General features: G+C 44.8%; 1 protein-coding gene across 2 annotated transcripts in view; it reads left to right on the forward strand.

The window, feature by feature from the left end:
- FAM184B (family with sequence similarity 184 member B) overlaps positions 1 to 27,939 on the forward strand; it is an 86,068-nt gene that overhangs the window by 20,351 nt on the left and 37,778 nt on the right. For both annotated transcript variants that reach the window (XM_039838096.1, XM_039838097.1), the window contains 4 exons: positions 23,829 to 24,581; positions 25,344 to 25,479; positions 26,590 to 26,729; positions 27,258 to 27,464. In XM_039838096.1, coding sequence (XP_039694030.1) covers positions 23,829 to 24,581; positions 25,344 to 25,479; positions 26,590 to 26,729; positions 27,258 to 27,464 — 1,236 coding nt within the window. The remainder of the gene's footprint in view (positions 1 to 23,828; positions 24,582 to 25,343; positions 25,480 to 26,589; positions 26,730 to 27,257; positions 27,465 to 27,939) is intronic.

Genomic DNA, 27,939 nt, shown 5'->3' on the forward strand with positions numbered 1-27,939 from the left:
CCACTGGGGGTCTTAGAATGTAACCCCATGGATAAGGGGTGGCCACTGTATCTGTGAGTCCTTTTTTTTTTTTCCATAGGACATTCTGGAGGTCAAAGCCACCACTTCCAGCACAGTAGCCCAGCCAGATTGAGGGAACTGTGTCTCCCCATGTCGCAGAAACTTACCAAGGTCTATTAAGACACATTAGCAAAAACAATTATATTGAATGGGGTGGGGGGAGGGAGTGTGAGATTGCTATAGAAAATAGGATGAGTATACAGTCAGAAATATTAAGAAAAAAGAATTATACCTTCTACTCAAAATTATCTTCTAAATGAATTTAAACTTGATGTATTTCTAGAGGGATACTTCTTACTCCGATTTGTACTAATAACTATAGATTTAAAATTAACTGTGAATAAAAATGAGGACACCTGAAGAGCTAATGAACAATTTGGGTGCTGATCTTGGAATGCCCTTCCTCTTGGCTGATATCAGCTAAGATGCCATCTCTTCTGAGAGACCTTTTATGACCCTCCAGTCCAAAGGGACCAGCTTTTCTCATCTTGAAATTGGGGAAAATAATTCTTTCTTTCTTGATGATTTGCTGTGAGGCTTCGCTAACTTAAGAAATAAGTGGAGCACCTCACCCAGGGCCAGGGACATCGTAAGTTTGACAGATGTTAGTTTGTCTTCTCTTCCTAACTGGAAGAGCTGCAGAGACAGGACTGCTGCCCAGTTGTCAAAACCAGCAGCCTGGAACACAGCCAGCCCTTCCCCGGGACTGAGAGGCCAGGGCATTGCCCTCTAAACAATAGGAGAGATGCCGTTGCCACAGGAGTCCTCGGCAATTGGCTCCCACTTGAGCCCTGTGTTTTCATGGCTCGAAGGTGTGGGGGTTTTCTTCCACTCACTGACTCCCTCAGCTTTTCTGAAAATACCCTTCTGCTTGCAGGAGCTTGTTTGGGAAGATGTTTAAGCAGTTCCATACCAGTTTGCCTTAGAATTCCAGATTCAAAAACTACCGATCTGTTTTAACAAGCCCTCTCTGTTGGAATCTTTTAAGTTAACGATGTGATTCATGATGTAAAGACCGGCCTCTCACAAAAATCTTTTTGCCATAAGCAATATGAAGAATACCTTAAGTTGGGTGTCTCTGAACCCTACTAAGAGCCGCTACTTTTGCATGACCGTTCTGGTGTCTGCTCTTCTCCACACAGTGGCCAGAGCAATCTTTAAACTGACTCAAACCCTCATACACTGCTAACGGGAATGTATGATGTTATAGCCGTTTTGGAAAAGCCTGGCAGTCTCTCAAGCAGTTAAACAGAGTTGTCATACGAACTAGCAATTCCATGCCTAGGTATATACCTGAGAGAAATGAAAACATATACTCACACATAAAACCTGGACACAGTATTCACAGCAACATTATTCATAATATCAAAAAAATGGAATAAACTAAACGCCCAACAGTTGAAGAATGGATAAATAAAATGTGGTACAAAGAGGGGATAGTGGCTAAGGGATGCACGGTTTCTTTAGGGAGTAATGAGAATGTTCTAAAGTCGATTGTAGTGGTGATTATATGAGTCTGTGAATAAACTGGAAGCCATTGAATTGGACACTTTAAGTGGGCAAATTGTATGGTATAAGAATGGTATCTCAATAAAGCTGTTAAAATTCAACAAACAAAAACAAACCGATTGAATCCTATCTTTCTCCTGCTTAAATCCAGTTCTGAAGCGAGTCCTGGTGACTTTACCAGTAAACAAATAAGGACGAAGTCCACTTGCGGTCTCCGTTTCCACCTCCTCCTTCACCTGCCGCGACCCCTGCCGTGGCCTCCTGACAGGCCTTGTCCACCCTTGTCCTCTCACACAGTGCCAAGAATGACCTTTTACAATATAAACCAGTGGCTTCCCATTTCACCTGCAATGAAATTCATTCGCCTAGAATAGATTCTCTGTCATGGTCCCTTGAGGTGGCTGCCATCGGCTTCCCTGTGGCATCCCCTCGGCCACACCAGCCTTCTTTCAGGCCTTCGTACGTGCCTAGCTCGTGCTGCCCAGAGCCTTTGTCCTTGTGGTTTCTTCTGTCTAATGCTGGCTCTGCTGGCCGGACCTGGGTCAGATGTCTCTTCAAACAGGGCCTCCCTGCCCATCTAGGTGGATAAAATATCCTGCTGCCCCACCCTCTCTGAGATTTCCTCAGCTCCATCAGCTACTTCCAGTTTTTCTTCTCTTCTCCCCAGAGGAAGTTCCGTGAGGGCAGGGATTCCTATCTGCTTTGTTCTCTCCTACACCTCCAGTGTCTGAGGCAGTATGTGTTTAGTGATCGGTGCCCAGCAAGTGTCCATTGATGGACTAAATGAACAAAACTCTTCCTGGACCTCCTGTTTCTCCTAGGATAAAATATCAGATTTTAACCATGGCTTACCTATGGCCAGCTTGTGGAACAGTGGGGAGGCCCCTTTCTCAAGACTAGAACTTAGGAGTTACTAGCCATCTAATTTTAAGTTTTCTGAGCGCAGTTGAGAACTATATCTGACAAATAAGTGGGCTTTCCCCGTTCCCTCCCAGGCCAACATCAGACTTAGTCACTCCCAGCCCCTGACCACAGATGCAGGATCTGACCATACCTGGTGCTTCCATTTGGTCAGTTCCAAATTTCTTCAGGACACCAGCATTGTAAGGTAAAATGAAAATAAAAATGATCAATTATGCACAGAAAGCATACCTATTTTAGAAAAATTAAATATACAGATAAGCAAAAAGAAAAAGACTTTAAAGCATCCCCAAACCCATCATAACTATAGTGATATAATAATAACCTTTTTATATATTCAACTATATTATTTCCCATACAAATATAGACATATAATTTTTTAAAAATAGAGCTGTATTATACTTAACTATTGTGTTACCCAGTTTTTTTTCTCCCTTCACAATTAATCTTGAACTCTCTGGCATAATTTTTAATGGTTGTATTAGTACTCCACTGTATAACTTCAGTTCATTCATTTAAGAAACACTTGCTGAGTACCTATTATGTGCCAAGTAAAACCTTTATTTCATGGGCTTTACAGGCAAGAGAAGTAGAAAGAGTATGAACGAACAAAATATAAGCCCTCTTATTCAATGTCATTTGAACATTTTGAATAATTGAAAAATGAAAATCATAAAAGAAAAAAGCCTAACACATATATAACATAATATTTTTTTCAATTTAAAACAGGAATCAGCAAACTATGGCCCACAGACCAAATCCAGCCTATTGCGCATTTTTGTATGGCTCATGAGTCAATGGGTTTTACATTTTTAAATGCTTGAAAAAAGATCAAAAAGAAGAATATCTTGTTACGTGTGAAAATTATGTGAAATTTCAATCTGAATTCAGAATCCTTCTAAACCTTTAACACTTTTCACTTCCCTGTCACACCTAATTTGAGACCAGGTGTTTTCTTTAGCGACTTGCCTTCATTGAGTCTTTCTAAAACATTCAACCCAGTTTTCACAGGAACAACGACTTACTTTTCACATTCACGTGTAATTGACTTAGTATGGCATTAAAGTACATAATTACAATAGTAAATGCCTCTGGCATAAGCAGGTGACAATTAGCAGGAGCAGAAGTGTGGTGGCTTTCCAGAGAAAGGATTAAGAGTATTAAGTTATCCACATGTTGGCTGAATGGAGACTGGTTAAAAGAACTTCCGCTGTTTTTATATAAAAAATGAATTACCAATTTGATATGCTGCCAAGCAAGAAGTACGAAAACATTGAACAATCAAGGAAGGTTCTCTGAGATGGGCAGAAACTGTCATTGGTGGACATTGTGGTCGATTCCAGTTTTGTGTTATTCTAATCAGTATGGTGATGGACATTCTTGAGACTGTATCCCTGTGCACTTGCTAGATTATGTCCTTGAGATAAATTTCTGTGAGCAGAACTCACCTTTGTTACAGGTAGACCCCCATGAAAGAATGTTGGGAAGGTTGGAAGAGAGACCTGGAGAGAGGCGTATTTAGCAATTAGTTGAAAACAACCTAATAGACCGGATGTACTGAGGTCCTGACTTGTGAGCTGCAAAGCTTGCCATTTTAAAAGGTGTTTGCTATAACTCTCTTCTACAGTCCAAACACTGGAACAGTTCCGTGGAGCAGCGCTCACAGTTACACAGACAGTGGTGTAATTATTTTCAAACCGTGGTGACATAATCACAGGCTCAGGCTGTCAGTTCACATCATGACTATTTAATGGACCTATTTGAAGTTACTCACTATATTCTGAGCCTCCAGGGGAAGAGGATGTACCTGGATAATGCTTCCAGATTGCTTTAGGCATCAGGGAAGCAAGCAGCTTTCTCACGGCTCAGGGGTCCAGTGGAACCCACGGCATGCGGGCAATTCTCACTGTCCTGTCCCTGTCTCAGGAGGAAGCCTTTTTCTTACCCATGGAAACTTCAGGAAAAATCTGCAGCGAATCTTTGATGTTATCATCAGGAATAGTGTCGCTCTCGGTCTCCTGAGGCAGAATGGGTGTAAAATTTTCCTGAAAAGGTATGCCCCTGCCTGCTGAATCTCGAACAGCTACCCTTATAGCTTTATCCCTTGAACTTCAGGCTCTCATTTCGTTAAAACTGAAGCCCAAGAGACCGTTCAGTCTTTTACTGCTTCTTGCTAATTATGCACTTGGAAGATGCTGTCTTCTCTTGATAATAGCTGTGGTAGACCAAAATAATGCCCCCCAAAAGATATCAGATCCCCAAAACCCATGAATGCTGCCTTATTAGGAAAAAGGGTCTTTGCAGATATGATTGAGCTGGGCATGTTGAAATGAGATCATCCTGTGTTATCTGGGTGTGCTTATAAGAGAAAGGCAGAGGGAGATTTGAGACAGAAGAGAAGACTCAGAAGAGACTAGGCCGTGGGAAGACGGAGGCGGAGATTAGAATTCTGTTGCCACAAGCCACGGAACAGCTGGAGCCACCGAAGCTGGAAGAGGCAAAGAGTGGATTTTCCTTCGAGCCTCGGGAAGGGAGAGTGGCCTTGCAGTCACCTCGATTCTGAACTTTTGACCTCTAGGACTGTGAGAGAATAAACCTCTATTGCTTTAAACCATAAGTTTGTGGTGATTTGTTATGGCAGCCACGGGAAACAAATACACGGGCTTCCTGTCACGGTATCCCCTTCGCCATTGCTAAAGGCTTCTTCCTTCTCAGAATCCTACCGAAGTTCTCTCCTCTGATAATTGTCAGAATCAGTTAGGGAGCCTTTTTTGTTGTCATTCCTTTTTGTTGTTGTTGTTCTTTTTAAACAAAGATTTAGACCAGTGAATTAAAACCTTTGGGTTGGGCTCAGGAAACTAGGCAGTTTTGAAACTCCACTGGTGACTGTGACTTCAGCCTGACTCTAAAACCACTACACCAGGCCCGTGGCCTCTGGTCTGTATAGGTCCTGGTCCATGGCCTGCCACCGGGCCTGCCCTGTTTGGTGGCAGAGAAACTGTGTGTTTGTCTTATTTCCTCTGCTTCTCTAGAAGCAGTTTAGGCCAATTCTACTCAGATGTTAGTATTAAACACGAATAGCTAGTTCTACCCGCAGCATTTCTCAGTTGACTAAGGATGAGGCCTGAACGAGCTCAGGTGATGCTGCAGTCTACGGTTTGATCAAGCCTCTAGATAATCAGGATCCTCTTTTTTGCCTTCCTCATTTCCAACAGCTTCTCTCATAGTGCTCTGCTCTCAATAATATTCAATAATATGAGTTGGATTACTTCAAACTGTTAAACCCTTGAGGACAAGGACCTCGTCTTGTACCTTATTTGTATATCTTTAGCACCTCCATTAGTGCCAGGACACAGGGGGTGCCAATAGGAGATACGTTAAAGGGCTCGTGCACCAGCAAAACTCCCATCCATAAGGACGCTGATGCTTTGCTGGCTGCCAACACATCCCAGGAAATGCCAAGTGATGCTAACAGGGCAGAACCCCCCTTTCAGGGAAGTACTCCCTGTGCTTCAGTGGGCCATTCCCTGTTGGAGGCGCGACCCGGAACGACCTTGTAGAGCGATGAGATGAGCAATAGACTGCCGTGTGCAGGAGGGCGCCGCTGGTTAATGACGAAGCTTCTGTTTTGCAGGGTTTGGGGCCAAAGCTGAATTGCTCCAGGCAATAAAAGAAAGATTAATGTGAAGATGTCACCCCCCCCCAATATTCTATGCGCATGCTCCTTACTCTGCTATCAGCCACAAATCGTTCTGCCATCCAAAATGTAATGAAATCATCAGCAGAGTGCAAAAACTAGACCAAGACACGTGGGTAAACGAAGCAAGCAGGCTAGCATCTGTCACCCTTTCAAACCCCTACTTGGTCATTGCCTGTTTAAGGGACTGAATGCAACATGAGAAGGAAGATGGAGGAGACTGCCGAGGGGAGATTAATCTTTCTTTTAAAATTTGCCTAGATTATAGTTTCACTTAAGCCAAACCAGTTCCAAGAAAAAGAACCTGTTTCTGGTTTTTGTTCCTTTGCCTGCCCTTGAAAAGCATGCCCCTCCAACATCTGCTACTCCTTGCACTTGCAAGCTCATTAATGGCATTTTCCCAAAGACCCAGAAATAGCAAATTCCATTAAAAGGCTTATCATTAAATACAATACAGGTCTTTATGTGGGAGAAGGATGGCCTCTGAATAAAGAGCCCATTAGAGCTATGGGTTGGAAAAAATGGGTCAGCTTTCTTTTTTAAAGGAGAAATTAATATAGCAGGCAAGAGCCAGCAATACTGCCGACATTCATCTTGCAAAGCCTTTCCTCTTCAGGTTGCCAAAGTGCTTCTGTCCAGACTTGCTATTCCTGTACTCAGCCCCCTGGAGCAGGGCCCGTTTGTCCCAAGGAAGCCTATCAAATTGACTGGCGACAGCCTAAATAAGTATGAGGGAGGAGATTAGAGCTGAGTGTGGGGTTATGTTTGTCTGTGTGCGTGCACTCTGAATGTAGTCTAAACCAGGCCACAGGAAAGCAAAAGCTAATGAGTAACTCTTTCTCTGACCTCTCTCCCTTTGGTGGATCCTAATGTCAGTTTCTCAAGAGGTGGCTCACGGCTGAGCCCATGAACTGTTATCCCCAGAGAAGAGCTGATATAGCTCATTTCCAAAGGAGGAGGTGAGTGCGCAGAAGGACTGTCCAGTGTCCAGTCTCCTCCTGGTGACTTAGGTGAGCTGCAGCACAGGGCGTGGTGAGCCCTTGGTAGCTGGTTGACACGCCAAGGGAGAACTAACATTGAACCAACGGGAGCTGAGACCCCTGCTTGGCAATGTTTGCCAAGAAGCAGGTTAGCACATCATGACAGTAAGCTGATTTCTAGAGGGACTGAGTCCAGCGGAAGCACGACCGTGGACCTAGAGGGAACAGGGAGACACAGAAGCCAGCCCCTTGAACACCCAAAAAGTGGATGGTGCAGGGATTCCCCCTGTACGTTAAATGGAGGTTCAAGTCACATTTCCTTGTAATCTCAACGGTAGGGTAGGATGCCCAAGCTGGCGTCAGACTTGTACTGGCTCTGAGAAGGGATCAACTAAATTTAAAATACATTATCTTTATCACAGGGTTAAATTCTAAATGGGCCAAAAGAGGCTGACCCACCTTTTGTCCATCTTTTCTCCATTATCTTTTATTTCCATTCGTATTAGGTTTACTTGACTCTTTTACCCGCTTAAATCAGGTAAACGTTCTGAGCAGAGAGAGGAAGTGAAATCCAACACCGCGGTCAGTGTGCGGGTGTCGAGTGCTGTGGAATGGGGAAGTGTGTTGTTGTGATCCCTGAACACTGTGTACTTGTCATTCGGGACTCCCGCCCACTAAGTGCTATTTAACAGCCTCCGAGAATCTTATTTATCACTCCTTCCGATTCACCACGGGAGCACCGTCACTTACGCAATAAAAATGACAAGTCACCCTTCCCTCAGATGCTTCAACAGACACGAGGGGTCAAAACCATCTCTTCCTCTTGCCTTGGAAAAAATTGCACCTGTCACATTTCTGAAACAGATACAAAAGCCTGCCCTCCACCGCCCACAGAAAAAAAGCCAGCCATCTACATTATCTTCACAACAACAGACAGCCCCTTGGCTGTTGCTACAGAGAGGCGGTTGGTTAGCTGCTCGGCTGGTTGGTTCTAGAATGCACAAGCCCATACGGAAAACAATTGGCTATTTGAAATTTCAGCCAAATATGCTGCAGTTGCCAGTATTGAATAAATAATCACTGTGGCTAAACTGATACTAAGATTTATCAGGCAACATTACTGCTTCTGAAAATATATAGGCCAAGTCCCTTTTAAGGTGGCTTGTTTTTAAAAAACAATCCATCATCAAATTACCATTGACAAAAGATGCAAGCAAGTTTTAGTCCTGTACATTCCTTGAGTCAGAAATGACCTAGAGGTAACTTAGACATTCCCCTAGTTCACAAACCAAAGACTAGAAGAACCAAGAGTCTTCTCTGAGGTCACACAGCTAATTAGTAGCAAGGCAGGTTTAATGGGAGTGGCACAGGTTGGGGCGGGAAATGATTTGTTTGGGGCATGTCGAGTTTTGAGGGTCCTGTGAGATATCCAAGTCAAGATGTCGAAAAGGCAGTTGGATATTTTTAGTGGTCCTTTAAGAGAGAGGTCAGGGTTTGAGTTATCGATTTGAGGGCGGACATTGTGGATCATCTCACTCACACATATTTCAACCCTGATTCCAGCATGTGCTGCAGATGCTGGAAAGCTTACAGTTCTATTTTTCAGAATCCCTTGTGGCTGGATTTTCCTATGTGCTTCTGGTAATAGCAATCATGTGCTCTCAAACAAGACATTTGTTGTTTTCTATAACTTTTGGCAGTGAAAATTTCAAGCATAGCAGGTCCTCAAATAACATAATTTCATTCGATGTCGATCTGTGATAACGTGGATGAGACGCTGTGGGAATTTAACTCTTGTGTCTATAAGTCGGCCAGTGGTAAAACTGGTTTCACTACAGGTTCTTTTGCTTAAAGTCACAGGACCTATGGACAACACGAAGTAAGGATTGAATGCTAATCTTACTTCCTTAGACCCTACCCGACTCCCAATCGCTGGATGACTTTAAAGCAATCTCAGAAGTGTGTCATCTAGGAATATTTTAGTGTATATCTCTGAAAAAATAAGCATTCTTTTTATAGTATATTGGTAATACCATTATTTCATTGAAAAATTAATGGTAAGTCCCTAATAACACAAAATATCTGGTCAGTGTTCACATTTAATCCATGTTTTCTTCTAGTACTTGTATTGTTTTATAGTTTTGTCTCATTTTTACAATTTCCTTTTCAAATCAGAATTCAGATAAGGATTTCTATATTGCAACTGGTCAATATGTCTTTTAGATTTCTCTTACTCTGCAGTTTCACATAACTACATAGTACAAACACATAGTACATAAATACATACACATAGACACACATTTCCTCCCTTCCTTTTTTTACTTGTTAAGAAACTGAATAATTTGTCTTGTAGAGTTTCCAATAGTTTGGATTTTGCTGATCGCATCCTTATGATGCCTTTTAACATGCTTTTCTGTCACTTGTATTTCCTATAAAGTGGAAGTTATATCTACAGGACTGATTAGAGTTCGGTTCCATTTTTTTGGTAAAGAAACTTCATAGAAACTGTTAGCATACTGTCTGATTTTCTCTTATTGTGATGTTAATAGTCTTTGATGATTTTCTGATTCTATCATTTTATCTTTATTTCATAGTTAAAGTACTTTTATAGAGAGGAACTTCTGCCCCTCACCTGTTTTGGTTATCAGCTGGTGCAGTTCGTATTGGAAAAGCAAAATTAGTGCTTGATTGTATTTATTTGATTATCTACCTTAAAAATAATAGTTCTTTTCCATAACACTAAGAGATGACCAATGCATTTTTATTGGCAGAAGATTTTATTATGAATTTTTTTCTAAACATTTAATGTTTCAATTCATTGCTGTTGTTATTCTTATCGATATAACTATTATTGATCCATCTTTGGACCTGGCGTTCACATTACAGGAGAGGCCTCTTTCCTACACCTGTACCAGAAATATCAAGAAACTTTTTTCTCTGCTAATATGATTGATATGTATAAAATCTAATCTACTTATTTAGATTCTCTTTTTTTGAATTTTGACTGAGGTGGAGTATCTGTTGGTTTGATTATTGGCTGCCTGTATTTACTTTCCTGTAAACTTATGAATCTCTTACTCATATTTCTATTGGATTCTATATCCTTCTCTTAAGATTTATACAAGCTTTTGTTAAGCCAGGAAGTTTGTTTCTTGTCATAGATGTTGCAGACATTTTTCTGTTTATTATTTCTCTTTTGAAATTTTATTTTTCCACATAGAAGTTTAAAGTTTACTGAAGTTAAGTATCCTGGAATATGATCATATTCTTCTTAATGGCTTCTGAGTTCTATGCTCTGGTTATATATCAGTTCAAGTGGTCTTAGGGCAATCCATAGATAAACTACCCCAATGTGGTTTAGAAAATTGGGAACTTTATTATCCTCTTTAACAGAAAATCCAAGAGTAGGGAAGGCTTTGGGGTAGCTTGATTAAATAGCTCAACAAAATCATCAGGACTTGTAATCCTTTCTGTTCTTGCTCTGGCACCTGTGGTATGGACACTAGCCAGAGGCAAGCTTTCATTCTTGTCATCCTAAGATGGCTGCCAGCAGCAACTGGAGAGACATACTCCCTTGTTCATATCTGCTGGGAATGAGAGAGTGAAACCTCTTTGTCTGCCATGGAGCTAGTTCCCCACTTTCTTGATTGGATCAATTTAAACCCCAAGACAATCCTGGGTCAATAGCCATCACTAGAGTAATGCTATGCATCAAATGGGCTAAACTGACCAAGACCCATTGCTGGTGTGGAGGTGGATGTGGAGTCAGCTTTCCCTGAGTCACCCAGATTGCATGGGGGAGGAGTGGCTGCTTGAATATAATTGGGGTCCTGTCAAGAAGGAAGATGGAAGGAATAGCAGTTGGGTAATTGCAGTAGACAGAATAATCCCTCCCCGCAAGATGTCTATGACCCAGTCTGCTTTTCTTGGGTATGAATCTGCTTACAGCGGCATCTATTGTTGACTATCTAGTGTGATTGAAGAATCCAAACATACATTTTGATGGGGACAAGAAGGAGCGCAAAATGGCTGTTGGTTCTGAAGTGGGCTGGGGAGATCACCAAAGGAACGAGGAGAGGAAAAGGGGAAAATGGCTTATGGGTGGTGGTGTCTGAAGACCTAGACCCATTCTCAACACCAGAGCCAGAGTGATCTTTATAAAATGTGGATCAGATCATGTCGTCCTGCTCAGAGCTCTCCATCCAGGGTTTCCCATATCGCGCGAGGTACAAAACAAAGCTCTTCAATGACCTATGGGACCTCCACGACCTGGCCCCGTCACCTCTCTCACCTTTCCACATTCCCCACTGTCCACTTTGCCCCGGCCACATTGGCCTCCGTACACCCTTGCACCGCTGAGACTCCGCACTTGAACCTCTGCCGGGAGGGCTCTTCCCTGAGACACCTCATTGTTCACGCTTTCATTTTCTCCAGATCTTCAGTCAATCATCCCTTTCTAAAGGGAGCCTTCCTGAACCGCCCTGTGTAAAATCGTAACTCCTTCCCCCTAAATATCCCTTCCTCGCTTTATTCTTTTCTTCGGCACTTATCACTACTTAACAAATTGTTTATTTTACTTATTTAACATGTTTATTGACTGACTCGCCAGAATGTTAGCTTCACGAGCACAAGGATTTGGGTCAGTTTTAAGCGTGCTGGTACCCCTACTACCGTGAACAAGGCCTGGCATGTGGCAGGTCCTTGATAAACATTCGCTAAACAATTGAACGAAAGGAGAGATGTATTTCACTTCCGAAGGGTAATTTTTTTCTCCTTAAAAGAAATCGATAGTGGGTATATTTTTTTAAGAAAAAATAACGACTCGGCTATTTATTTGCACTAGCTACAAAAAGCCAGGACAGGGGACAATATGGTTTTGCAGCTCGCTTTGCAGTCAACAGTGAAGACCACTGTGTTGGAAAAGAAATACATGATCTAAAACGTAAGTCCCCCGTGAAGCTTTATGTTATAGAGCACCTGGGGTCCTGGAGGTCGGCTTCTGATGACAGTTATCTTTTATAAATATTAAATAACTATAATCCTGAAACCACTTACTCATGCCTCTCAGGTAGCTTCCGACTGCCACTCTTCCTTGTCTGTCTAGTGTGACATGAACAATGAGGCCAGCCTGACAGCAGGACTCTCCTGAAAGCAAATTATATATGTCATTTCAAGTAAAGAATGTAAACAATAGCCCAGTGTGGGTCTTAAGAGCCACAGTGAAAAATTCCTAGCTAGCCCCAAAATATTCCCTGAATGACCAATATCTACATGTGTTTTACATATGTATGCGTAATAGTCATTTTCTGTTGTCCTCGTGGTGGTGTGGGCCATTTAACACATACCCATTTGTTGTGATTCGTCAGACGTTTCTCATGAGCACCTATTTGGTGCCAGACACCATGTAAAGTATACAAAAGGGAGCAAGACCGAAAATGGACATTTTTATTACTTAGCATTAGGTTCGGCTAGGTGTAACAGAAAAACCCAAGCAAATGAGAAGTTTATTCCTCTCTCATGTAAAAAAAGGGCCACAGGTGCACGGTTACAGGATGGTCGGAGGATTCGTGCTGTAGGGAGCCAGCACGCATCTCTGCTCTGCCATGCCGCCTAGAAGGCTTCACCTTCAAGGTCACCTCGTGGTTCAGGATGGATGCTGGAGCTCCAGCCATGGCAACTGTCCCCCACACTGCTGCAACCAGAAGGGTGAAGAAGCATACATCTCCGTCCCATTTAAGGAGAACTGGAAGTCCACGTAATGCTCTTGCTGTGATTTTATTGAGTTGAACTTAGCCCGGTGGCCACAACCAGCTGCAAGAGACTTTAGAAAATAGAGTGTATTAGCAGGATATCAGCTAAAATTTGAGATTCTAGGGGAAAGCAGATTGTGGAGCAGAACACCATTCATTGGTTACCAGTGCCAGGGGAGGACTGCAGCTCTATGGAGGAAAACAAAGATGGTAACTGCTAAGCTACCAGGAGCAGTGACTGAACACTTCTGCCCGCTACGTCTGGGTATGGGAGTTGCCAAGGAAAACATAACACTGAATGGAACAATGACGTTTAAGTCACATAGAGAAGGGGAAAGAGATCAGCTCCAATAGCGCGTTGGTCCGTCATGGCCAGCGAATGCCCCAGCAGCGGGCACAGGGCAACTGTGCAGCTGTAGGGGACCCCTCCGCCTCCCTTGGGGCGTCTGGCAGCTGGGAGCGAGCCTGAGAGACGCTGATTGATGCACATGCGTCAGCAGAAAAAAGGAGCACACAGCGAGCCTGAAACTGGAAAAGAGAGCTAGCTCCACGCAGGTGATCAGGCTGGCACAGGCTGTGCGCGCTCTCCATCTCTGCGCGAGGAGGTGTTCCAGGCCCCAGGCCCATTCTCACGTGGCCCAGCAGGGGTCGCAGACTGCGTGCACGGAACTGCCTTTCCCAGCACAGTCTTGCCAGAGAACACGAGGTGTCATAAGGGGCGCCAAAGAGGAATGGGCAGATCCTATAGGAGAGCAGAAAAGGAAATAATGAATTTGCCCCTAACCTTTTTAAGAAAAGAAAGTAATGCCAATTGAAACAAACAAACAAACAAACAAAAACAAAAGCAAAACAAAACAAACAAAAACCCGAAAAACCAAAAAACAAACCCCCGCACATCTCCTTTCCTGTCTTCATTCCAGAAGAGAACCGTCCTCAGGTTAGGAGACAAGAGCTCACAGTGCCAGGCTGCGTGCTCAGGGACTCAGTAAATATTTCTTGAATGAATTAATCCTCATGGTGGCACTGGAGGAGCTTTTGGAACACAGGCGACGCTGGCCCTGGAACTCCGTGTTGAGGAGGATCACACCGGGGAGGGCACTCTGGACTGAAGGAGAAGGTGTGGCATCTGCGGGGGTGATGGCGGGACTGGGCACCGGATTGTGCGGAACCCGGATGCAGAGCCGGGGGAGGGGGGGGCACGGTCTCTTCCAGCGGGCGGTGGGGAGCCCCCCTGGGGCCATGCGGTGAGAAGCTGACTCTGCGCAGTGACTCAGGAAGCCTGGAAGGAAGGGAGGGTGCGGGTGTCAGGGAGATGACAGCCAGGACGATGGCGCCCTAACGGGTGGGACTGAGGGGCTGTCCAGCGTCAGCCTGGACGGTCTTCCCTAACTGAGTGGAGGAAGGGAAAAGGGCCAAAGAGAACTTCTGGGTTCCGACCTAGGGTGACTGTCTTATGGCATCAAGAAGCAGGTCGGAGGGTGGGGTAGCCAGAGGAAGAAGATGACTTCACAGACGTTGTGTCCCAATGCCTGGATTCTCTCCCCTAGATTACTGCCTCCTAATTGTCTCCTTGCTTCCACCCTCATCCCCCTATGGTTTATTCTCAACCCAGCAGCCGGAACGATCCCCTTTAAGTCAGATCACAGTTGCCCTTCTGCTCAAACCCACTAGCCACTCCCATCTCTGCTAGAAGCAGGAGTCCTCACCTCTACGACTCAGATCCCCTCAGGATCTCCCTGACCTCACTCCTGTCACCTCCCCTCACTCACCCTGTTCCAGCCCTTGGGGCTCTCGTCCTGGCCTCAAACTCTTCACCAGACATCTATCTGCCTGGCTAACCTCTCGGCTCCTTCTCATCTTTGCCCAAATCTCTTAATGAGACCAACCTGAACGTTCCTGTTTCAAACAATGACACCCTCTCTTTCCATATTCCCGATCTCCTGTCCTCAATCTACTTTTTTGTTTCCCACTGTATTCCCACTTTCCAACCTCCACAATGTGCTCATTTATTATATCTATTGTTTATTGTCTGTTTCTCTGCTCCCCCTCCCCCACCCTACCACCAGAATTCAACTCCGTGAGGGTACATCATGTCCACTGATAGAGACCAGGAACCTAGAATGGTGCCTGGCACATAGTAAGTGCTCAATAGAGACAGCCTGTTGAATTCATAAATTCCTGTGGAGGTATCGTATAGGAGTCAGAAATGGTGGTCTTCTCCTCTGGACAGGGGTAGGAACTGTAGAGGTAGAATCTGATGCCCACCATGGGGCAGCTGTCCTGGGATAACACTTGAGATTTCTCTGCCTCGAGGGAGGACTTCCACCCATGATAGTCAAGGAAGGGAGGTCAGATTAGAGATCCACCAGGAATCAGCACGGAGATGAAGCCATCCCCAGAGTCAGTCCCGCTTGGGACTGGACGTGAATACTTGAATCCTAGTTCTGCATGGGAGATTCGGGTTGCCTGTTTTAACTCAGAGCACAGTGCCTTGTGGGATCAGAGCTCCACAGTGCAGTAAAAAGAACCAAGATTTTAGCATCAGACCAGTGTGGGTTCATGGCCCAGCTCTCTCACTAGTTGTGTGACCTATGGCAAATTATTTTTCCCCTTGGATTCTCAGTTTAACCTTCTGTTAAAAGAGGATAATAATAATACCTTCGTAATTTTATTAATAGTACTATCATTATCATTATTAAAAGAGATGATGATGTCAAGTACCTACATTTTATAATGGCACCATTCTTGGCATAAAGTAAGCACTAAAAATGATGATGATGAAGATGATGATGATGATGATGATGATATAAGGACTTGGATATTTGTTTCAGTTAGACAGATATCTTTAATTCTTTCTCCCACTTATATCTCTGCGTTGATCTGTGTGGCAGAGCCATTCTTTCCTACTAACTGGCTTTTTGCATATGTTGGAGAACAAGGCCACAGGTCACTCTGAATTTACATCCTTCTGACCCTCACACCCAACAGGCAAAAGAGAAAGTCTCTCCCACCTTAATGAATGAAACCCCAGGAAGGACTCTGCTTGGCCTGGCTTGGATCACGTGCCCATCCTGTGCCAATCACTTTGGTCAGAGGGGTGGGGTTCTATCATCAGCTCAGCTGAGAATACCTACTCAGCCCTGTGGACAGAGACCTGTCACAGATGCTGTGTGGGATATTGTTTTCTGGGGAAATAAAGTAGCCACCACTCTATAGCCAGCCATTTTGTCATTTTACACCACTCTATGGTGAATTGTTTTTATGTATTTGTCACTAAATTGCAAATTCCCAGGACAAGGACCGTGGCTTCTGTATCTTCTCCTCCCCGTGTCGCTAGCATGGTGCTTGACAAAGGGAAGGACTTCTGTAAAGGGAGGTTATAGAATTGAAATGGACTGGTTTCTAAATTTAAGCCAGATCAGAGTGCAAAAGATTCTGTAGCTAATTCCCGAGGAGATAGAAGTGGGGTTTCTGGGAGTCTCATGGGCTCCACGTTTAGAGTGCTCTGATGCCCTTTATCCTTCTCACGAGGGACTTTGACAGACAATGGAAAGAACACTGAAAATTAAGAGATAAAGGCCCAATCGTGGGTCTTTCACACAAGCTGTGTGGCAGCGTAGAAATCAGTAGACTCCTGGGGCCAAAGTTGCCTTATTTTTGAAATGAGGAAGATATAACCTTGGTGATATCATGCTTCGATCTTAAAATTCTGTGAATATATTCACTTTTCTTTTTGACATTTATTGACTCCTTTTAAATCTTTGTTCAACATTTGAGCAATGTTACAATCAGGTATCATTTTTTAAAGGTCATTGTTTTTTTCTGGGACAAGTTAGAAATTTGATGGTAACCTTTTCAATTTAATCTGAAAACTCAATTTAAAGAAAAAGAACATTGGACTGGAAATTAGAGAACAATCTCTCGATGTATTGGATTGGAAATTAGGGGACATTGAACTGGAAATTAGGGTACAAGCTCTAGATTCGGATCTGCCTTAATGAGATGAAGGATATTGGCAAATTGCTTAAACTCCTTGAGCCTCAGCTTCCTCATTTATACATAAAACAGCTGGTATAGATCTGATGAAAGGCAAGATCTAACTTTCTAAGGCACTGGCACGGGAGAAACAGCTTGACCACTTTTTTCTTTTTAGGAATAGAACCATCTGTGCTTTCACTGGTCACATGGCAGCCCACCTAGAGAATGCATCGCCCAGCTTCCCTTGCAGCTATGGAATTTAGTGCAGGCCAGTGGGAGGTGGGAGAGGTGATGTATGCACCTGCCAGTTCATCCCTAACCTAAGCACAAGCTGCTTACCCTGGACCTCCTCTACTTCCCTTTTTTACTGATGGAAATGGCAACAAATATGGCAGTGGTCTTGGGTCCAGGTAACAGAAGCTGCAGGTTGAGAACTGATGAAGGTTGAAAGTGGTAGAGCTAAATGGTCATAGACCAGAGCCTTCCACCCACTTCTTCCCACTGCTGGCCTTGGGCCTTGGGACTGTTATGAGAAAGAGAGAAATAAATCCCACCTTATCTAGCCCTCTGTATTTGGGAGAACCTTTTTGTAGCAGCTTAATTGGCACTCCTGTTTTCTTTCAATGGATGACACAGTGGTTAAACACACAGGCTCTAGAGTGAGAAAGGAAAAGAGTCCTGATCTGATTGCTCTCCGGCCCCATCACTTCAGTTCTTTGTCTCTCGTTATAGCCTGCTGTGTTGCTACCTTATCTTTTTGTTTATTGTTTCCATTTCATGAAACATCTTTTTCCATTCCTTTACTTTCTGTGTGTGTCGTTTGATCTGAAGTGAGTCTCTTGTAGCATATGTAGAGGTCTTGTTTTCTTATCCATTCAGCCACCCTATCTTTGGATTGAAGAATTTAATTCTTTTTCATTTGACGTAATTCTTGATAGATATGTAGTTATTGCCATTTTATTATTAATATTATTAATATTATTTTTGATATAACTTTTTCTTCTTAAAGAAATTCCTCTAACATTTCTTGTAATACTGGTTTGGTTGTGATGAACTCTTTTAGCTTTTTCTTGTCTGGGAAGCTCTTATCTGTCCTTCAATTCTAAATGATAGCTTTGCTAGATAGAGTAATCTCGGTTGAAGGTCCTTACTTTTCATCACTTTGAATATTTCCTGACAATATCCTCTGGCCTGCAAAGTTTATTTTGAGAAATCAGTTGACAGTCTTATGGTAACTAACTGCTTTTCTCTTTCTGCTTTTAAGATTCTCTCTTTGTCTTTAACCTTTGACATTTTAATGATGATGTGTCTTGGTGTGGGCCTGCTTGGGTTCGTCTTTCTTGGGACTCTGCAATTCCTGAGCTTGTATGTCTGTTTCCTTGCTTTCTTCTCCTTCTGGTACCCCTATGATGCGAATGTTGGTATGCTTGATGTTGGTATGCTTGATGTTGTCCCAAAGGCCCCTTAAACTATCCTCATTTTTTTGGATTGATTCTCATTACTGTTCTGATTGCTGTTTCTGCTATCTTACCTTCTAAATTGCTGATTCGATCCTCTGTTTCATCTAATCTACTGTTGATTCCTCCTAAGGTATTTTTCATTGCTGTTATTGTATTTTTCACTTCTGACTGGTTCTTTTTTAGTTTTCTATCTTCATTTTTATGTTTTCTATCTCTTTGTTTACATTCTCATTGAGTTCATCTACTCTTAAGTTCATTGATCATCCTTATAACCAGTATTTTGAACTCTGCATCTGGTAGATTGCTTGTCTCCATTTTGTTTAGTAATTTTTCTGGAGTTTTGTTCTGGTTTTTTTTTTCATTTGGGACATGTTTCTTTGTCTCCCCATTTTGGCTGCTTTTCCTGTGTGTGTGTGTGTGTGTGTGTTTTTCTTCTTTCTATATATTAGGTAGGACTCCTAAGTCTCCTGGTCTTAGTAGAGTGGCTTTATGTAGTAGTATCCTGTGGGGCCCAGGGGTACAGGCTCCATAGTCACCTGAGCCAGGTGCTCCAGGTGTGTCTCTTGTATGGGTTGTGTGTGCCCTCCTGTTGTAAATGAGCCTCATTTGCTCTTTGCATGTCGTTGGGAGGGATTAACCCTCAGGCTGATTAGTTGTGACGATTGGCCAGTGAGGGGCTGAACCTATGGAGCAGGATTCACTTTAACAGGGCTTTCGTGCCTGCCTAGTTCTGCCCTTTGTGTGTGTCATCCTCAGATGTGGCCCTGGGTGCTGCTTAGGTTCAGACCAAATCCAACCACCAGGTGTGCAGGCCAGGGCCTCCTGCCACAGGCCAAGTTCAGCTGCAGCCTGTGACCTGCCTGGGGCCACTTGGCATGAGCTACCAAGAATTCTGCAGATAGCCACCACCCACCCTAGGCTTGGATGTGCCTTGAGAGGCCAAGCCATGAACCAAGGCCAGCTGCTGCTAGTGCTGGGCTTGGGGCTGCTTGGCAAGAGGCACAGGGCTAGCTGAGGCCAGATGCTGCTTGTTTGGGGTTTGTGACCCTTTGAGAGATTTTAGGAAAGTCCGCAGTATGAGCCAAGACAGGCCGTTTGTATGGAAAAGCCACTGGAAACGGCTTAGGTGGGTCTGCCCATTGGGATGGGTGGGGTCTCAGGGAGTTATCTGGGCAGGGCAACCAATGTTAGCTACATTGATGGAGACTCAGATATGGCGGCTACTTGAGTCTGCATGCTGGGTGGGGAAGGGCTCAACCAAGAAACAATGGCCTCTTCCAACACTTCTATCTGGGAGAAAGCTGCTCCTCCAGCCCTCACTCTGAAGCCAGACAACTCAGTTCCTCCCCGTGTGTCCCCAGTGCCTTTCAAACTGCTGTCCCAGAATTGAGTCTGTCAGTGGATAAGTCTTCTCGCAGGCCTCTTAAGAGGACTGTCTGTAATTCCCGCAGCCCTCTGTCTCAGCGACAATCTATGCTGGTTTTCACAGCCAGAAATTGTGACTTTTCTTCCTAGCATTGGAACCCTGAGCTGGAGAGCCTGGTGTGGATCCTGGATCCCTCACTGTTTTGGGGGGACCGCGGAAGCCAAGATGTTTCTCCCAGTCTTCAACCGCCACACGCAGGTGTGGGACCAGCCCATTCCACATCTTCACCCCTCCTACCAGTCTCAAGCTGGCCTTTTCTGTGTGTCCCCAGTTGCAGAACTTCAGCTAGACTTCAGGAAATTACCTATTATGGCTGTTCTATAGTTTCGTCGTAATTTTCATGTGGTCATGAGAGGAGGCAAGAACAGCGTTTACCTACTCCACCATTCTAACTGGAACCCCTAGAATCAAGGTCTTCGATGGAAAAGACAACACATTCTTCATTGGGCTGTTCAGACCGTAATAGACCAACTTCTGTTTCTCACCAGCCAGTTGGAGGCAACACAGCCAAAGTCAGATCCCTTGGAGGAGGCCTCAGGACTTGATCTTTCCTTGTCAGAATCTGTTTTCCTTCCAGGGTTTGTGTCTCAGGCTTAAATACTTCTGGATTAACTGATGCAGAATAGTTTAATGGTATATCCAAACCCTTAAAAAAAAACTAGATTTTTTTTTTTCTGATTATAATCGAAGTATATACTTACTATCGAAAAAATTGTGGAATGCACAAAAGCAAAAAAAAAAGAAAGAAAGAAACCAGAGATAACCCTGGTCATGTTTTGGTATGTTCTTGACCTTCTTCTATGTTGATATGTGTGTATGATTTTAAAACAAAATTGGAACCATGCTGCATCTTCAATTTTATATCCTTTTTATTTTAACTTAAATAATCTACTCCTGACTCTTTGAGGTCTCTGACATGGTGAGCTGACATGGGCTCTGTACTCCCACAAAGGCCCCTGGTAACATGAGTCAGAGACAAAAGATTGTCTGGCCCATGAACTTGACCTAGTGCAGCCTTTCCACTGCTGGTATAGAAATTAGATGAGCAACATCTACTCATAACTCATAAACTGAGACTAGAACTCCCTGTTGCTGTACTTGAGGCCACATACAGCTGGAGCACAGAAATTCATCCATGGCTGCAAAGACAATTTGCAAAGGTGATCATGAATGGATCTTTGAGTTGTTAATGTATTGTTTGGACAAGAATATTTAGCTGGAAACATACTGCTTATCTGAGGATTATTCAGAAGGTACGATAAACGGATTGGACAAGGTTTAAGGAGATTTTCCCCCCAGAGAACAGTGGAGAAAATAAAAATTCATTTAGAATGGGCATTCAATATATTTATGTTTGGTGCTGTTGGGGTTTATCTTGTAAAGCTGCTTTGTGAATTGGAAAGTGCTAAGTAAAAATAACATTAGCACTCATTGTTATATCATTTATGTGGAACAAATGGATGTGCATGTCTATATAGATATGCACACGAAACCTGCTTTTCAAAATTTAAATTTATAAAATAATCTAATCTAAACAGGTAAATTTGAAGAGCAGCTATTTCCGCTTTTGAGTTCACACAATTTTGTTTGTATGCATGGTTACAGGTTTTGGTGTTCCTACGTGGATTACTTCTCTATAAAATATTTCCTGTGAGAGAGGTTATGATTTCTTTGTACTGATTTTATTCACTGAAGTATCACTAACACTGTGGCTTTTCCTGCAGGTGATCTATGCCCTGAACTGACCAGGTTGGCTAACCAAGGGAGCTATCGCTGGTCTTTGCTTTTCAAAAAGCTGTAAATAAGTCATTTGAGATTTGAAAGACAAGATGGACCCTTTCCAGGTTCAACATCTTATGTAGCTGGGCAAACGCCCTAGAAGGCAAGCAGGTCTGTGTCTGTGAGCATTGGCCTGGACCAGTAAGAGGAGGGGCTCTAATTAAGAGCCTTCTGGAGAGACTGCCCTTACCTTCCAGCTAAGTCTCAATCTAAATTGGTCTGGGAGACAGTTGGGCTTCAATTACCCAGAAGCTTATACCTCACAGTTCAATGCCATGTGCAGTGAGGCGCCTAGCAACAGCTCTCTGATGGATAATAGTGAGATTTTAATTAGCGTTTTGAACTCCATCTAGAAATCCATTCCAAGCCCATTTGTTAGCAGGAGTCCAGCCTTGTTTGGGACCCATTCCTCACTTTTTAGCATTATTTTTAACATTGGTTAATTTATTTTATTGGTTTTTTTTTTAGTATTATTTTGATAATATCAATAATAGTAAAAATACTAACAGAGCATTTCTTGAGTGTTTATTCTATGCTAGGAACATTACTAAGGGTTTTAGGTTCATTATGTCATTTTAATCTCAAAACAAATCTGTGAAGTAGGCATTGCTCTCCCTGTGTCATAGATGAGATGACAGAGAACCAGAGAGGTTCATTAACTTACTCACGGTCACACAGCTAGAAAGAGGTAGAGTTACAATAGGATCTAGAGCCTCAATTTAGGCGCCGTGCTGTACCACCCCCAAGTGTTAAGTTAGCCCGATTCAATGTCAGTTTCCTCCTCTGTAAAATTGGGATACGCATGGGAATGTCCACTTTGCAGAGCTGTTAGAAGGCTGAATGCAGAATAACACGTATATTACCTGGCTCACTGAAAGTTAGACTCTGGGCACTCAGCAAATCTTTTTCATTTCACTTCTGACTCCTGCTGCCAGACTTGATGGAAAGCTGCCTCTGTATCTGATGCTCAGAATCCATTAATTATAGCTTTGTTAAACCTACAATATTCAACCCCTAAGACCCTAACGGGCTCTCAACTGAAATTTTCTCTGAAATCAAACCATTAGCAATGGATTTCTAAAACCCTTGGGAAGACTTACCAACTTGCTCAGTATTTCTCTTGGCTGCTGAATTATTCATGTCCCTTGATGGATTCTGAAGTCGGTACCCTCCAGGGGAGGTGGATTTATAAATGCGGTTCGGGCCACTTTCTCTGATGGTTCAGTTTAATGGGTGGTGAGTGAAAGCAAGCAAGTGGCAGAAGTGTTGCCAGGTGAAGCCCAAGAGAAGCGTGGGTCTGCTCAAAATCCGATCAACAGTTTCAGATGTTGAGGGCGGTGGAGAGGGGTTGGGTAGTAGATCGTGGCTCCAAAAACAAGGGACGTTTCCTTTTAAGGGGATAAGGTGAGAAGTGAGAAGGAAGCTACATTTGATGAGTAAGTACTGTGAATGAGTACCCGCTGTGTATGAATGGGCACCTCCTGTGTGGGCTCCGCCATGGCCATGCCTGCCTGTCTTCTCTTCTCCACGCAGTCACTGGGTCCCCGTCTTGTTCCTGGGGTTAAGGACAACAGTCAGTCTTGGAGTACGATGTTAGCCATGGGTTTTTCATAGTTGCCCTTTTTTAGACTGAGGAAGTTCCCTTCTATTTCTAATGCGGTGAATGCTTTTATCATGAAGTGATGTTAGAGTTTGTCAAATGCTTTTCCTGTGTTTGTTTAGATAATCACGTGGCTTTTTTTTTTCTTTTTTCTGTTCTATCATCCTTTATTCAAGTCGTGTAGTTTATTACACTGACCGATTTTCAGATGTTAAATCGACTTTGCATTCCCACTTGGTCATGGTGGGAATTCGATTTTCTAGTGTTTTGCATCCCAAAGTGGTTTTTATATATTGCTGATTTCTGTTTTCTAGTGTTTTGCATCCCAAGGTGTTTTAAAAAACAAAAACATGTTAGAGTTTTAAACCCTTTGCGGGATGCCCATACACTCCTGACGTCTCCTGCAGACAGACCTCTGCCATAGATACCCTTTGTGGGCCTTTATGCGACATCACCCCTTTGCTTTGTTTCCACCCTGTCTCACTTCCCCGTTCCCTTACTGGTTCCTCCCGGGGACAGTTTCTAATAAATCACTTCCACACAAAGCCTCTTCTAGGCGCTGCTCGTGGGGATCAGCCTTCGTCGCCACCAGCGAAGAGAAGCATCTCTGGTCACGTCGTCCCTCACTCACACCTCTCACTAACTGGGCTCTGTGGCTTTTCCTGCAGGTGATCTATGCCCTGAACACACGCCAGGATGAGGCGGAGGCCAGCATGGAGGCGCTGCGCGAAGCCCACCAGGAGGCGCTCCAGACCGCGGTGGCGGAGACCGAGGCCAGGCTCCTGCAGGAACAGGGCCACGCGGACGAGGAGGCCCTGCTACAGCGCATTCAGGCCCTGGAGAGCGCGCTGGAGCTGCAGAAGAGGCTGACGCAGGAGGCGCTGGCCCACTCGGCCACGTGCAGGCTGGAGACCAAAGAGAGGGAGCTGAGGGTGGAGGCGGAGCACGCCGAGCGGGTCCTCACCCTGTCCAAGGAGATGCTGGAGCTCAAGGCTGACTACGAGAAGAGGCTCCAGCACCTGATGAGCCACGAGGCGCCGCGGTGGGGCCCGCTGTCCCAGGAGAGCCCCGACCCCAAGGCAGAGCCGGGCTCTGGCCCCGAGATGCGGGAGGTCCTGCTGGAGGTGGAGCGGCTGCGCGTGGAGAACCAGCAGCTGAGCAAGGACTATGCCCGGAAGGCTGAGGAGCTGCAGGCCACCTACGAGCGGGAGAACGAGGCCATCCGGCAGGCCATGCAGCAGTCAGTGAGCGAGGCCCTGTGGCAGTGGCAAGAGAAGGAGACCGACCTCCGCAAGAACTTCCAGGTGCAGGAGTCGGCCCTGCAGGCCCAGGTCAGGAAGCTGGAAGGGGATCTGGAGCACAGGGGCCGCAAGATAAGTGACCTGAAGAAGTACGCCCAGAAGCTTAAGGAGAGGATTCAGGTAAAGCGAAATCTCTTCCTGCCTTTCAAATGCGACAATAATCATGGCCCCTAATTTTGAACACCTACTGTGTGTTGGGCACTGCGCCAAGCACGCGACTTCTACCAAAGTGAGCATTATTATCTCCATTGAGTTCAACCACATTCATTCAGCAAGTATTTATTGAACACCTACTATGTGCCAGGCCGGGACTATGGGCAGGAGGCACATGGTGAGCTGGACCTGGTCCCTGACCTCAGAGAGCTTAGAGACTTCCAGTTTACAAATCAGAAGACAGGACTGAAACTGCGAGGCTTAAGGACTGACCTCGCTGGGCATATGGCTAATAAGTTTTTGAACTCGGCCTAATTCTAAAGCCCCTGCTAATTCTATAATAAATTGTGTTCCTAAAATCCTTGGGACTTTGTGTTTGCACTGAGCCAGACCATTGACAAGTCAGTTAGGTGAGCCCCACAAATTCCCAGAGCCATCTCTAAAAGTAGCAGCAGCTAATATTCCTTATACTCCCTGAGCGGTTTTTCTGCCTCAGACACTTTATCTCACTTGATTCTCACTACAGAAAGGTTAAATAACTCACCCAAGGTCACACAGCCAATCAGAGGATGAGTAGGGATTAGGCGAACCCTGAGCCACTGAATTCCAGAGGCTAAGGGCCTGTGCTGTGCACTCTTCACCTTTCAGACCTGACGTCGGTTCTGTGTACAAAGGCTGTCTCTATACAGAATTACAACCAGAGAAATGAGACCCCTTCTGTCTGTTTAGGACCTGGATGTGCAGCTCAAGGAGGCTCGACAGGAGAATTTGGAGTTGAAAAGCACTGCGAAAAAACTTGGGGAGAAGCTGGCCGTCGCCAAAGACAGACTGATGCTGCAGGGGAGCCACGGCACACAGAAACCAGGTGAGCTGCCCTGGACCGGCTTCCTTCCCGCTTGGCCCGGCGCTGCTGGCAGTGTTGGAACTGTCGAGGGAGCAGAGTGGAGGGGCAGGGTTGTTTCCTCTGCCCGGCGTGATGGGTGAGTTCAGTCCATTTACGACACGGCGTGTAGAAGGCATGACGCAAAAGGAAGCTTTGCCACACATAGTCCCCATCTGACCCACCACAGTGCCTGAACTTCTCATCACTGGCTTCCCCCCTATACTTAGACAACACCTTGTATTTTTAACAACATTTCACACGGTGATGTTATTGGGTCTTCCCACTAATTTTGTGAGGTAGGTGTTGTCGGTATCTCACGTTACAGATGAAGAAATGAGGCTGAGAAGGGGTAAAGGGCTAGCTGAAGGCCAGCTAACCAGCTGGTGATAGAGCTGGTGTTCGTCTGACTTCAAAGTGCCTTTCACTGTGCTCCCTCGTCACAAAGTTCTGGAATATCTGCAGCGTGACCCGCGTGGCACTGGGAGAGGCACGAAGCATGAGCTCTCTCTCCAAGGAGCTTATGGGACAGTGAGGTTACGGCCCACAGCATGCTGGGTGTCAGGTGCATAGCCCAGGGGGCAGCAGCAGGATGAAGTGTCCGGGAAAGAAGAAAGTACCGAGGGCTCGAAGGGGAGGCGGAGAGGTTCGAGTCGGAACCGGAAGTGGGTGGGAGGTTTAGAGCAGAGGTCTCGGGTAGGGAATGAATACCTTGGGGAATATGAGAATTAAAAATCAGCAATTTTAGTTATATTTAATTGTTGTCTTATCCTTTAAATTCCTTTAAATTTAAATTCTTTGGATGTACCTATATCCAGGAACGTGCTCGATTTTTTTTTTAACCTGTGGAAAACACAATCAAAACGGTTTGAAGATGACCAGTTTAAGAAGGAAGAGCTGGGCCACTATTTGAACTCGGGATGCTGCTTGGGCAAAGATGACAGTCCCCACTTTGGCGATGTTCAAGGGCCAGGAGGCCACAGAGCAGGGATTACATAGGGGAGTGGTGGGCAAAATCTTTGAATAGCAGAATGGGGACCCACCTGGCGAAGGGCTTGGAGGCGTTCCAAACGATGCCGAAACCTATGCTTGTAGGTGACGTGAAGACAGAGCGAGTTTCAGAGAATGAAGTCCCAGGGAAAGCAAGTGACTCGGAAGCCCAGAGTCTCCAATCTCAGCAGGATCAGAACTTCCCCAAGGAGAATCCAGGCACGAATGGAGGCACAGATGCACAGGTAGTATTTGGCCCAGCCCTGGGGACGGAGAAGTCACAGGAGGCTTAGCTGGAATGAGCTTCAGGTAGAGGCCAATCCCCAACGATGACAGATCCCGTGGTTCCGGGGGTGCATGTTTGGGTGTGATATTCCAGCCGACTTTCTGCCAACTAGGAGACTGAGAACGTAGCAGAATTCCCCCGCTTTCTTATCGTCAGCTCCCGGGAAACTGGAAACTTGCTTTGAATTCCCACTATATGTTCACAGCCCAAACAAAGAAAACATTCTTTGGACTCCACTGTAGTATGGGCCTAAAGATCCGATCCTATGACAACAGATACACTATTCCGAAGAGCCTTTTCCCAATGGTGGATAAAGTGAAGTCTCTTATAAACATCGAATATGTAGTCTTATGACTATACTGCACCTTGTGAAAGAGGCTGTAAAGTCAGTATGCAAACATTGTAAAAGGTGCACAAAAGAGAAACCATAGCCCCCGGCTCCTCACCCCACCCTGGCAGGTTTACAAAGCCCTTTTCCTTTTCGCAGACCAAGAAAGAGGCGAGTGTGGAGATGGAGTACATAAAGCAACAATATGAAGAAGACCTTCGTCAAATCAAACACCGGACGGAGGAGGAGAAGAAACACCTCAAAGAGCAGCTGCTGAAGCGACTGGATGACGCGGTGAAGAAGCACAGCGTGGAGATCAGAGCAGTTCACTCGTCGATGGAGGCGGAGAGGAAGCGGCTGCAGACGGTGCCGTCCCTTTCACAGATGCCGTTCTGTTTTCTTCTCCTTTCCCCTCTCTCCCTCCCTTCTTCTTTATTTCTTCTTTCCCTCCCCAAACGTTGACTGAGCTCCAGCTGCGCACAGAGCTAAGCTAGTTCTCAGACCAAAGGGAGTTCAGGGCCTTTTGAAGGAGATGGGGTCCCCCTAAGACTGCGAGACCATAGGAGTCGTTGACGTGGAGTAGAATCGTGTCAGATGAATGTTTAACTTGGGGAAGTTGAACTCTACACAGCGAAAACAGAGGGAAATACTCTAGAGCCAACGCTCGGGCCCGGCCGCCGACCTGGGCTCAGAGCCCAGCTCTCCCTCTCTCTGTCTTTGTGATGGCGGCAAAGCTCTTTAACTCCGGCCCCTCAGAGAGAAATTCTGTGTGCCTCAGGTTCCTCGTGTATAAAACAGGATGATAACAGCACCTCCTGAGGATGAAATGAGGCAATCCATG

Source organism: Pteropus medius, unplaced genomic scaffold (assembly GCF_902729225.1).
Source record: "Pteropus medius unplaced genomic scaffold, Ma_sr-lr_union100, whole genome shotgun sequence".
Classification (NCBI taxonomy): Eukaryota; Metazoa; Chordata; class Mammalia; order Chiroptera; family Pteropodidae; genus Pteropus; species Pteropus medius.